We start from the raw sequence: 12,539 nt of genomic DNA on the forward strand, positions 1-12,539 counted from the left end.
GTGACAGCCCACTGCCACCCTGACCTTTGAGGACCTCTCTCCTAGGACATGACTTTACATCTGTCCCTCCATTACCCGTTGCACCTGCAAGCTCTCCCCACCATTCCATTCCCTCGACCTAACCTGGCCAGAACCACTTTCTGTTGCTTATGGCCAAAGTGCCCTGCCTGAGGGACATGCTCTGGGAGGGCCTGGCAGGGCGAGTTCAGTGGAGCCCCCCACCCCCTGTAGAGCCCTCTTGCTCTTTCCGCTTCTCCCTGATCATTTTGTTTCTGACATCACTTCCCAAGGCTCAAAATCTCTGAATCATGTTTGTTTCTCCCCCGTCCCTCGTCCCCCACAGGCAACACCCAGAGGCTCCTCCTTTCCAGAGTCTCCCACATCCATCTCTCCTGGCCCATCCCTGCTGCCCGCTTGCTGGAAAGGGAGCCCTCGTCATTTCTTGCCTGGATGACTGCCGCAGCCTCCTGGCTGGTCTCCTTGCCTCCAGCCTCTCCCTGCTCCCATCTATCCTCCATGCGCTGCCAGATAAATCTTCCTTAAATACTGCTCACTGCCTGTCACCCCCTAGCTCAACGGCCTAGCCAGCCCTGTCAATGCTGGTCCCCCACAGGCACTGTCTGCCCCAACTGGGCTGTGCCTCCCAGCTCCCCTGTACACACGCTGTCCAGGGAATGCCTGTGTGCTCCTCCCCCTCCCTTCAATTTCCGGCCCAATCCCTCCACATGCCAAGGTCGCAGGCAGAGTTCTTATCCTCCTCTGGCCTTTAGCCCCCACGACCTGGGATTAGAGGACAGGGAGGCTGGCCAGGGACTAGTCCCGAAGCTACAGGCCACCCTGCAGGCCAGCACGTAGGCTGTCCTTGCTGGCCTGTCTGGGCTCTTCAATGTCACTGTAGCCGCTGCAAGTCCTGGGGACTCACCTGGCTCCAGGCTGTCAGGAGTCATACCTGAACAAGTCACTCTGGGTGAGTCATCCTTTACCAAGTCAACCTTCCTTCTCAAGCCCTCTCATGAAAGCTCGTCACCCCAAAATGAGCACTTCCCAAGATTCCAGACTTTCAGGCCCTACCCTTGATGCTCTCTGCCTGTGCTGTCAACCAAGGACCCTGCACCCCTCCAACACACACCCCTCCAATACCCACACAGACACACCCACACAGACTCTCTGATCTCTCTCTCCTCTCTTCCCTCCCTCCTTCCCTCCCTCCCTCCCTCCTTCTCTCCCTCCCTCCCTCCCTCCTTCCCTCCCTTCAGGGGTGTGTCACAGAGGGAGGACAAAAGTGAGCACAGCTGCTGCTACCCACACAGCATGGAGACCACCCCTATGGGCCTGGCATGGAATAACCCATTTCATCCTTGAAACCCTCTGAAGTAGGAGCCTTTCTTTTCCCATGTTTTCTGGATGAGGAAACCAAGGCACTGAGAGCAGAAATTACCTGCCTAAGGTCTCCCACTTTAGGATTCTAACCTATACCATCAGCTCTAGAGCTTTGCTTCTCAACCACAAATCGTTGTTCCTTAACCGACTCCCCACACCTCAGCCCAGCAAAAAGCCTGGTGCCTGGAGGGAGCATCCCCTCCAAGCCTGAGGAGGCCAGTGGGTCATGTAGGTAGAAGTTTAAGGAGCCTTTATCACTCTTCCTATGGCCAGAGAACAGCAATGTGCTGGAACCAGCTCAGCCTGGCTCAGGAAAGCCCATCATTAAAATTTTTGGAACTTTGCAAGCGGTCGACATTACATTGGTAACTTGAAATAGGCCATGGCGGCAGAATTTACACCATGAAAATTGGTCCCCCGGCCCTCCCAGAGAGCCACTGGTAAATTCTCTTGCATGTCTTGGCTGGGAAGGAATGCTGACCATCCTCAGAAGGGTGTTCTGACCAATGGGAGGTAGGCTTCAGGCAATTCACACCAAAGACAAGCCCCCAGTGGAGCCAGGGTCATGAAAGGGACTGGAGAGGACCAGTAGGTCTCAAAGTTGAACCTCTGGCTGTGTGATCCCGAAGAATCTGGAGGAAGAAGGAGTCTAGAAAAGTGTCAGGGCAGCTACAAGACTTCTAGGTGGGCTCAGAGTCTAGCCGGACATGCTCAACACGGATAGGTGGTCCTAAACCAAGCACACAGTCACCAGTGAGAGGCAGGGACTAGAGAACTGATCAAGCAAGGCTGAGGCTTGGAATGCAAAAGCTAGTGGGAGCGGAGGGGGCTTGGAGGAAGGGGACCAGGAAAGGGTGGGCCTGCGGACTGGGGCGGGGGTGGGGGGCACTGGGAAGCTCGCCTCACCACCCCACCATTTTGCACCCGAGGACACTGAAGTGGAGAGTGAGGACAAACTCTAGTAAGAAAGCACTCAAGACCAGAAGGCGAGGGCAGCACGGGCGAGCGGTTGTCCTGAATGAGGTCAGGCCTCTTGGTCCTGGTCAATCACCAGGTCCTGGCTGGGAGCCTGTAGAACCCACTGCTGACCTCTGAGAAAGGGGGTGGGAGCGGTCATGGGGCAGGAGATGTGTGAGCTGCGGTCTAGTTTTCAAAAAAGAGAGTTGGATTTGGTGAAGGCATCATTTAGATTCATTGAGTGCAAGCAACACAAACCAATTCTCATAAATTTAAGCAAAAAGGGGAAAGTACTGGCGAGAAATTGGGTTGTTAAGAGAAGGAAAAAGAGGCTTAAAAGGGGGCTCTGAAGCAGAAAAGAAGCTAGGACAGGGGAAATGACTTACTTGTCTTGCATGGTGCCTGCTGCTGAGATGAGGGGCCCCCAAGTACCCACTAAGCGGCATTCTGGCGGGACTGGGAATGAATGCTGGATAGATATAAAACCCAACAACTGGAATCGCCATAGCCTGGTGACCCTGATACGAACCTCAGGCACGATTCCGGTAGGGCTTCCTGGTCAGCGGCAGATGACCAAGGGAAGCAGGGACACTGGAAGTCACGCTGGGGCCTCCATGGACCCCCACACCAGACCAGCTTCCCTTCTTACAGGTTACTGTTCTGGCAGATCATGGCCAGATTGGAAACTGTGCGTCTGGACCTCAGCCAGGCACCTGATAACATATCTCAGGATCAGCAAATGGAGATGCATGAACCAGATGACAGCACGTTTAAGGGAATGCAAAACCTGTTGAGTGCCCGGTATTGTTTTCTAGCATAGCCCATGCGGATCCAGACTCTGGTCTTTATCACTGAGCCTCAGGCTGTGTCCCGGGTGCTATTCAACATTTTTATTAAATACTTGGCCAAAATGTATTGATGACATACTGGTTGAATCTGAGGACAAGGTGCCCATCCCCGTTCAGTGGACAGGAAGCTGTCAGTGGTGGCCAACAGCTTGAATAACAGGGCAGTGGCATTGGTGGCTTGGGCCCAGGCTCGACTACATAACCATAACCCCTGGCTGTGCGGACTGGCTCACACAGGGCACAGCACTTGAGCTGGACCAATGAGGAAAGACCTGGACATCTGCTGGATGGCCCAGGGAAGCGATGCGCCGTCTCCTCACTCCCCACGCCCCCCAGATTGGGCCTGCAAGGATGTAGCTCTGGTAACTCCTGGCAGTCACCTTGGGACTTTAAGGAGAGAGGCTGCTGGAGAATGGCACCAGCCTGAAGTCACAGTTGCTACCCATGGCTTTTCAGTTACATGCACCAATAAATCTCTCTCTCTGTCTTTTTTTTTTTTTTTTTTTTTTTTGCCTTAAGCTAATTGGAGTTGGGATTTCTAATACTTGCCACAGACACACTTAATATCCTATACTAGTCTAGTAGTCCATGTTGGACCATTGTGTCACAGTGGGATGAGCTCCTAGGATTGACATCCAGAGGCAGGTAACAAGGATGTGAGGGGTAGAGGTGTGTGTGTGTTAGGGGGGTTGGGGGGGGGGGGGTTGGGGTTTAGAACCATGCTACACCAGGAACAGCTGAGAGACTGGAGAGCCAGGCAGGAACTCTGTCTTACACAAATAAGAAGGGGGAAGCCATCCTGGGTGGCCCCAGAAGGATGAGCCAAGAGCCATTTGGGAGAGCTTATGGGGAAGGATTCCCCCTCATTATAAGAAAGTGGCTTGGCACATGACCTGTGGCCTTAAGCAAGTCAGAAAGATAACCCCCAGGGGTTTTGTAATAAAAATTCCTGTGATCTGGACAACAACCCTGCCCAGGTTTAGGAGATGAGGGGGTGGGGTTCAGAAGGCAGGATGTAGAGGGGGAATAGGCTCTGGAGGTGAGGGATCAGCCCCAGAATCAAAGTCTTCCAAGTCTGTCCGGCACCAAACTAGGCCATGAGAGTAAATAGCCACGGGGGAGAGGTCAGAGTGGGGGAGGGTCAGGCCAAGCAGTAACAAGCCCTGCCACCTCTGAGCCTCAGTGTCCTCATCTGATAAATGGGACTACCCTCACCCAGCACGCCAAGGTTACCACCAAGACAATAATAACAACAACAACAACAACAACAAAAGTGACAGCCACGGAAGGCTCCAGCTCTTGTTGGAACCCCAGGATGGCCACGAGTTTGGGGTGCCTGCCCTCCCTCATTTCGGTGCACTAGAAGCCCCTGACATATAGGAGGTGCTCTGAGGATGGGGCGTTCTCTTCCCTTCCGTGGCGAGGTCAGTCGGGGCTCTGCAAATCCCACACGCCCCAGGCTGCCAGTGGGGCCCACTACCCAGCCACGTCGCCGGGGCCTGGGAAGGCGGCGGGGGAGGGGGCGGGGGCTGCAGCTGGCGCGGGAACCGGGAACGGCCTCTGCGGACAGCCGTCTGCCTGGAGGCTGGACGCCGGCTCCCGGGGTAGCAGCCGAGCGCTCAGCCAGGAACTTGTTAACAGGCCCCGAACAAAGAGCCGCTAATCCGGCGGGCGGCCCCGGGCGGGCTGGCGGGCGGAGGGACCCCGCCCCTTCTCCGCACCGCTGCCGAATTCACCGCGCTTTCCCAGGGCGGGGGCTGCGGGGCAGGACGCGCTGGCCCCCACCCGACTCCGGCTCCCATTGGCTCAGGCGCGGACGCCCCACCGCGGCTCCCGCGTCCCGCAATCCACCTGGCCCGAGGCCTCCCTCTAGCCCGGGACCCCGCCCGCCAAATACAAGGGCAGCGGGGTGGGGCTGTTTTAGGGACGGGGTTGGCTCTGGGCAGGCACAGGCGCTAAATTAGCACTCCAAAAAAAAGGCACCGCCCCTTTCTTTTGGAGGGTCGGGACCTGGGGAAAAAACGAGCAGCCCCTCAATTCCATTTGGTCTCTGCCTCAGTGAGGAGGGGTAGGGTCTAATTCGGGGTGTACCTTCCTGCAGGCTGCCAGCTGGCTGGAGAGGTGTAGGGCACAGGTGGGCCAAGGCGTCCAAGCCCTCCCCAGGAACCCTGCAGCTGTCCTTCAGGCTCAGTCCATCTAGACTGCCTTGCCCTCCCCAAATCCCAGCCACATATTTGCCTGGAGCTCAAGGTGACCCTGAGCCTTCCAGACAGACACAGCTCTGACATCTAGGCCTGGGGAGGGGCTGGGGACTCACCCATCAGGATGCTGGCACCCCAGGTTTTCACCATGGCCCCACTCCTAGGCAGGGATTTCAGGGCCCCTCCCCCACCTGAATGGGACTTAAAACTTGCTCCTTTGTGACCCACTCTACGGATGAGCAGCTGCCACTCAGGCCTTTCCTGAGCTCTGCAGTCTCCCCCTTTCCCCATTTCAAACAGGGTTGGGTGGGCCAGCCAATAACCACATTTGGGGGGACACTTAGGGCTTCTACATGCCCCACCCTGGATGTCAAAGGGGCAGAGAAAAGACACCAGGCCTGTCCTCATCCCAAAATGGAGGCCTTCCCTCAGGCCTCTGTCCTCCCTCCTGAACCCCTAGCTGCACCCTCTCCCACAAAGAGGACACCAAGGACCATCCCACTCCTCCAAGGAAGGGACAGAACAGTGCCCTCTGCCGTATCATCACCATCAACTGCAAACATTTATTGAGTTCCTACTGTATGCTAGGACTGACATGCATCAGGCTGTGTAATCTGCACAACTACCTTTTAATGACTCCTTTGGGTGGCAGGGAAACTGAAGAAGTATAAAGAGGCGTGGATCCACAGCCAGGACGAGGGTGAGGCACAGCGGTTGCCAAGGGCACCTATTCTCAGGCGCTGACCCTGCGCTTGCATGACTTAAAGTTTGCACCTGAGGCACCTCGCTTGCCTCACCCTGGTCCCAGCCTTGGTCCAGACTCAGACCTTAGAGCCTGCCAACTCAGCCCACCGCCTCCTCCACATGCCTGGGGTTCTGGCTCTGGAGGCCAAAGGCTGCTTGCTACATCTGACATTAGTGCCTGGGAAGGGGTGGGCCTCAGGCACTCTGACCTTCTGGGGGCCCTAAGAAGGGCTGTTTTTGCCACTGGCGGTGTTCATCAGCTAAAGCAGGGCCTTGTTTCCTGGCTTGGATGCAGGGACTCAAATTTCCTACTTCTACCTCACTGCCACCTTCAGTCCCACAGTAGCAGACACCTGGCTCTAAGGCAATGCAGGCAGCTGCTGCCAGGGTGGTTGGTGGCTTTAGCAGGTGCTGGGCAGGTGTGAGCAGTTCCTGGGGGAACCTGCTGTTGAGTGCACAGTCCACCCTAGCCCAGGCTCCCAAGGCAACCGCCTGGGCACCAGCCTCTGCCCCAGTAGAGTCATCAAGTCCAATCCTTTAGTATACGAAGAAGCAAACAGCCCAGAGAGGTCAAGTGATTTGTCCAAAATCACAAAGCAATAAAATGGCGGAGCCAAGACTAGAATTGAGTTTCATCCAGGGCTCCCACCCTCGCTTTCTGTGTGTCAAAGATGATCACCAGCACACAGTTCCAGGACAACCTGAGCCCAAATCATCATCTTCACAGAACAAAGCTCTGTACACTTTGGAGGATTTTGTGTCTGAATCAGGCCTGAGTCCCTGCAGGGGATGGTGAGTGTGCAGATGGGGGGTGGGGGGTGGGGGCGGTGGAGGCAATGACTCCAGCCTAGGGCTCCTGCCTGGGGCTGGAGCAGTAAGAAGTGAAGCAGCTCACAAGAGGGACCTTCTCTCCTATCTCTGAGCTTTGGACCCCACCAGTCTTAAACTGTGCCCCTTCAAATGCCAGGAAAATGGAGGAAGGAGACAAATAAGCCATAGGTGCTTGCTCCAAGTCAGGGCCCACCCTGGGGGGCTCTCCCTATGTTGCCCATCAGCTTATTACTATAACCCCAGGAAGCAGAGGTGACCCCATTCAACAGATCTGAAACAGGCTGGGGAGTAGAAGTTATTTGTCAGGTGGCTTAGACTGAAACCAGGGCCCATCTGCCTCCAAAACCCCTGCCCTTTCTACTTCATCTGATACGAAGAGGGGGCTGGGGCTCCCCAAAAGGCCGGAGGATCCTCCAATGCCACTCCCATGGAGCAGACAAGAAGAACAAAGGGGTGGGCAGGTACAATTGGTCACAGGAAGCTGAGCACTCAGCTGGGTGGAAAGGATGGTTGGGGACAGGCTCTCCTGGGGCTCAGCCTAAACCAGGAGCCCCAAGTAAGTGCTGCCCAGAGCAGACCAAGTCTGGTGTCGACTCCAGCCCTGAGGATGGGGGTGGGACAGAGTGTCCCTTCAGGATGAGTAAGACCACTGCTCAGTGCCCCTCAGCTCCACCTTTCAGGGGGTCGAGTCTGCAGCTCTGGGACCCAGGATGGCATAATTTGCACAAGAAGACACCCATCTGGGAATGTCTACACCTGGGAGGGGTGGATGAGCAGGGAGGTTCCTAGTCAACAGACGTAGACATAGAACCTGTGTGAAGAACCCACAAACACGGAAACTCATGAGAGCTGGCTTGCCGTCAGTGTGAGGGGCCGGAGCACAGCTACTCCATGGTGGGGTCTCACCTTGCTCATCCCTGCCCTGGACAGGTGCCATTTCCAGTCACCCTGGAGCAGGGCAGTCTGCGTTCGGGGACAGGGATGGGGAGGGCTGCTGGGGGAGGGCAGAGCAAACTTCTCTCCCCCTCCCCAGCTGCAGCAGCCTGCCCTGCCTAGCCAGAAAACCCAAACTCAAGTAAAAGGAAATAAAGAGAAAAAAGAAGCACATGACTAGCCATGACTGGGAGCATGCTGGGGGCTGAGAGCAGGGTCCCAGTGCCATAGACAATGGCACTACTTGTGGGAAGCACTGGAGTGAACAAGGTGGCTCAGGCCAGAGGCTTCCGGCAGCCGCCCCAGGCTGTGTGCTTCTCCAGGGCCGAGGAACCAGTACCTCTGTCCTGTAGCCCACTCAGAGCTCCTCACTATGCCTTGGCCCCTGCATGGGTCCTGGAAGGAGTTGAGGAGGCCTTTGGAGGGGGCTGGATTAAAGCTGGGGGCTGAGATAAGCAGAACAGTACAGATAGAGCTGAGGATGTTGGGGTGGGGGGCGAGGGGTGTGGCTGGCAGGGTTGAGGGCACACGCTTCTTTAAGGCAAGGCAGCTACAGTGAGGAAACTGGAGCTTGTCTGGAAGAGCCCACCAGCAGCAGAGCCAGAGAGGACACCTCCCTCCCAATGGATCAGCCCAGTGAAGCGTGGTTACTCGGAGCTTCCCTAAGGGCTCCTGGCTTGGTACTGGAGGCAGGCACTGGGGAGATACAGGTTCCGGCCTGGGCACCGGGTGCATTAGTCTAATTGGAGGAGGCTCAGGAGGGAGATGAGTTGGGGTGGCTATGGCATTGGTCTAGGTAAGAGGGTGAGGAAGGAAGGAGCCTGGGGGCGTGACAGAGGAGAGGGACACAAGCAATGTCACAAGTAGGACTGAGCTGGAGGACTTGGTGACAAATTAGAAATGACGCGTGAAGGAGAAGGGAGAGCTGAGGGAGACTCTAAGGTTTCAGCCCTGGGCTTGGGGACTAGGGAGAGGGGGAGGACAGGGCCCATGGAGGGAGGGCAGCAGGAGATGTTTGGCCTGGAATGAGCAGGCCCAAGCTTGTATGTGTGTGGACATGTGTTCCAAGGCCGCAGCCCAGGCCAGCACAGGGCCTTCGCCTGGAGAAGGGGTCCCCCATCTTATAGATTGAATGATTTGAGTCTGCAGATCTGTGGCTCAGAGCAGCACCAGGGAGGAGGAATGGATAGAAGACGGTGGGGGCCCTAGGAGTTTCGGGCAGCTGGCTCATGCCTGAGGCCAAAGTTGGCTGCTCCCAGGAACCAGGGAGGGGGGGTGGTGGTGGTGATATCTGAACCAATGCCAATCCCTGGGCTCCTAAGGGAAGCCCCTCCCAACACAGGCAAAGGGGGTCAGAAGACCAGACCTCTTCTGGGGATACCTGGGGGGCCCCAAAGCCTAGTCCATCCCATCCCCAAGGCAGAGTGAGTGAGAGCAGGGTATTTCTTAGCCCTAAAGAATTAAGACACCATCCCCCCAACCAACTGTTCCATTCTGGGGGGTGAGAGAGGTCCAGGACCAGCCCGGAAAATGGGGCTGGGGCCTGAGGAAGAAGCCACCAGGACAAATTATTTTTAAAAAATATATCTTTATTGATTTCAGAGAGGAAGGGAAAGGAAGAGAAAGACAGAAACATCAATGATAAGAGAATCATTGATTGGCTGCCTCCTGCACACTGGGGATTGAGCCTGCAACCCGGGCATGTGCCCTGACTAGGAATTGAACCGTGACCTCCTGGTTCATAGCTCAACCATTGAGCCACTGCGGCCAGGCCACCAGGACAAATTATTGGGGTCAAGTCCCCATGGGGCCCCTTCCCCAGGACTGCAAAGATCTGTGAAGAGAAGGCTACAGGTGTGCATGGCCCACAGGGGCAGGGAAGCAGGTGCCAGCTGTGTGACTGGATATGAATGAGAAAACCCCATAAGACAGATGGGTCGCTGTGTTCAAAGGCACAGAAAGGGCCTACTGGGTGCATGTGCTGAAGGGAAGGCTTTTGTGTGACCCAAGGTGGACGCTCAGCCTGGGGAGCAGGAAGCTGCCATTGTGCTGGCCCCCCGGCGCCCCCTGCTGGCCACTCACACACATTTTTTTTTTCACCCTGGCTGATGTTGCTGAGGAGCTGATGGGTGGGTGCAGGAGGAGCAGGGGTCATTGTAGGGCCAGCCTGTCTGGGTACAAGTGACTGGAGCCTGTGGAGGACAATAGTAGGACAATAGTAAGGGGCCCAGGCGAGAAGAAGAGGCCCTTCAGCAGCTCCTCCCACAGGCCTGTGAGTGGATGCCCGGAGGCTCTGCTCCAGAGCAGTCCTATGGCACAGGGGCCCACCAGCCAGCTCCCTGGACAACCGTGGGCCAGGCCTCAACAGGTGTCCCACCAACCAGGGATACAGTCCCCCAACTCTGCAGCCTCCTGAGGAATCCATGTGGCACCCCCCACCCCCAAGGCTATGGTTCTCCGTTTCACCAGCACCCATCACCCCCTTACCTACATATGCTCACCTGTGCAACTATTCACAACAATCACACATGCGGCAGGCCATACACAGACCAGTACTGCATGCACTGCCATGCCCTGTCATCACCAGGACACACATACCAACTCACAGCCCTCACACATGCTTACATGGGCAATATGCAGATATGACCACACAGCCCTCTCGCACGGCTCACTCGTAGCCTTCCCCTGGGCACCTACTCGTTATCTGGAGACACCTTCCCTGAGTGAGGAACATGAACGCTTGCAGCTCATGATGGTTAGTGATGCAGCTGCACCCTGAGTGTGGCACATATACTCCTAACATGCACATGTATGTAATATGAACACACACCCAGAGGCAGTGCAGTCTCCCAGCTAGGTCAGGATTAGAAGGGGAGGTCATGGTGCAGAAAGGTTTGTTAAAGTGAGGATTGGGGGGGATGATGGGATGATAGAGAAGGGATATAGAGAGGATGAGATGTGGTAGGTGGAGGACTGAGGGGCAGCATAGTAGGGTGGCCAGACAGTGGTGGGTGCAGGATGTGCTACACAGAGTCCCTTTAAGGAAACAGCTATCAGCCTCAATCATCTGACTGGTCTCTGAGCAATCACGCATTGATCTTCGATCAGTCTGGCTTTGAATCTCAGGAAGCCCAACACTCCCTCCTGACACCCCTGGGATTAAAAATGGCCTGGCCAAGCAGAGGGGGCACCTCACAGGTTCCTGGGGCAGCAAGAATCAAGAACTACTAGGGCAAGCCCCATGATCACATATATGACCCCCTCCCCCTACACTCATAAATAAGTTCAGCTCTGCTAAGTGCATGAGTGGGGGGGGGGGGCAGAGATCAGGAGGACTCAATAGCTCAGCCTGAATGGAAGCTCAGGGAGAGCAGACAAAGGATGCAGGGGACCCGCCCCCCCCCCCAAAGGAGGTGGGTTGAGGGCTGAGTTACCAAGCAGGTTAGGGTGGCCAATGGGACATAAAGGGAGGAGGAAGGGCTGTGTAGTAAACGGGAGATGGGGAAGCGGCAGTGAATCCACCATACACAACTGTGGCCCCCACAAACCAGGGGGCCCAGGAGCCACAGCCCCAGTGGGGGACCCGCAGTGCTCTGTGCAGGCTGCAAGGGCTGGGGGCTGGTGTATGCGCCTCCACGCCTGAGTGTGTACGTGTGCGAGCGTGTGTGGCGGAGACAGAGGAGGACACTGTGTTCTGGACGTGGGCAGAGGCCAGGTGCCCAAGCTAGGAACTGTGAGTAGCTGTTTGAGGCAGATGCTACCAGGAAGAGGTATCTTAACCGCCCTTCTTGATTTACTGGGGACTGGGGGGTGGTCAAAACCCTCAAAGTCAGGCTTCCCCGGGGGCGTTGATTCAAACCCCTGACCCTGCTCTGGGGCCGGCAACCAGCAAACTTCCCTCGCCCCTGAGGCGTGGGGCTTCTACACTCGCCAGCCCCGCGCGCTAGCAGCTGCTCCTGGACTTGGCAGAACCCAGGCTTCCGGGGAAGCGCGCGGGGAAGCTGCGCAACAATAAGAGGCGGCCCCCGCGTCCCGCCTCGCAAAGTTTGGCCTCGGGGGGCTCCCAACTGGGTCCGGCAATGAGGGTCAGGGGCACCCCCCTCCCCAATTCCAGAACAGCGAGCGTTCGCGCACACTGTCCCCCGCAAACCTCCCCCGAGCATGCATGTGACTCACCGGAACCGCGGAGCCAGGCGGTGAGGACTATGCCCAGGAGCGCTGGCCACAGGCCGGGCCGGACGGCCATGGCCGCTGGCGGGCAAGCCGGGCGCGGGGCCCCGCGGGCGGGAGGGCGACTTTCAGCGCCTCAGCCCAGAGCCCCTGCCCGGGGCGCCCTCGGGGCCCATGCCAGCGGACTGCGCTCCCACGGGCGGCCGGTTACGGGGCGCACGCGGCGCGTGGCTCCCCTGGGCACCCGGAGCGCAGCAATGCAGCCAGGGCGGAGCGCAGCGACAGCCTCGCCGCGCACCCAGCCAGCCGCCGTGCGGAGCCCGCAGCCCAGGAGCGGGCCGGCGCGCGCCTCAAAACCCGGACTGGAATATCGGAGCGGGCGGTGGCAGGGCGGGGCGGGGGAAGAAAGGAGGGGCCGGGCCGCCTGGCGCTGTGCGCGCGGGCCACCGCCAGTTCCGGGGGTCCCTCCTGGCGG

The 12,539-nt window shown here is 57.3% G+C and overlaps 1 protein-coding gene across 2 annotated transcripts in view; it reads right to left on the bottom strand.

Annotated features, from left to right (window-relative positions):
• UNC5A (unc-5 netrin receptor A) overlaps positions 1-12,140 on the bottom strand; it is a gene marked incomplete at its 5' end in the record, with an annotated part of 57,179 nt that extends 45,039 nt beyond the window's left edge. For both annotated transcript variants that reach the window (XM_081092062.1, XM_081092061.1), the window contains one exon: positions 12,071-12,140. In XM_081092062.1, coding sequence (XP_080948188.1) covers positions 12,071-12,140 — 70 coding nt within the window. The remainder of the gene's footprint in view (positions 1-12,070) is intronic.
• Between the last annotated feature and the right edge of the window lie 399 nt (positions 12,141-12,539).

The sequence above is a fragment of the Myotis nattereri genome, assembly GCF_964212035.1.
Source record: "Myotis nattereri genome assembly, chromosome: 5".
NCBI lineage: Eukaryota > Metazoa > Chordata > Mammalia > Chiroptera > Vespertilionidae > Myotis > Myotis nattereri.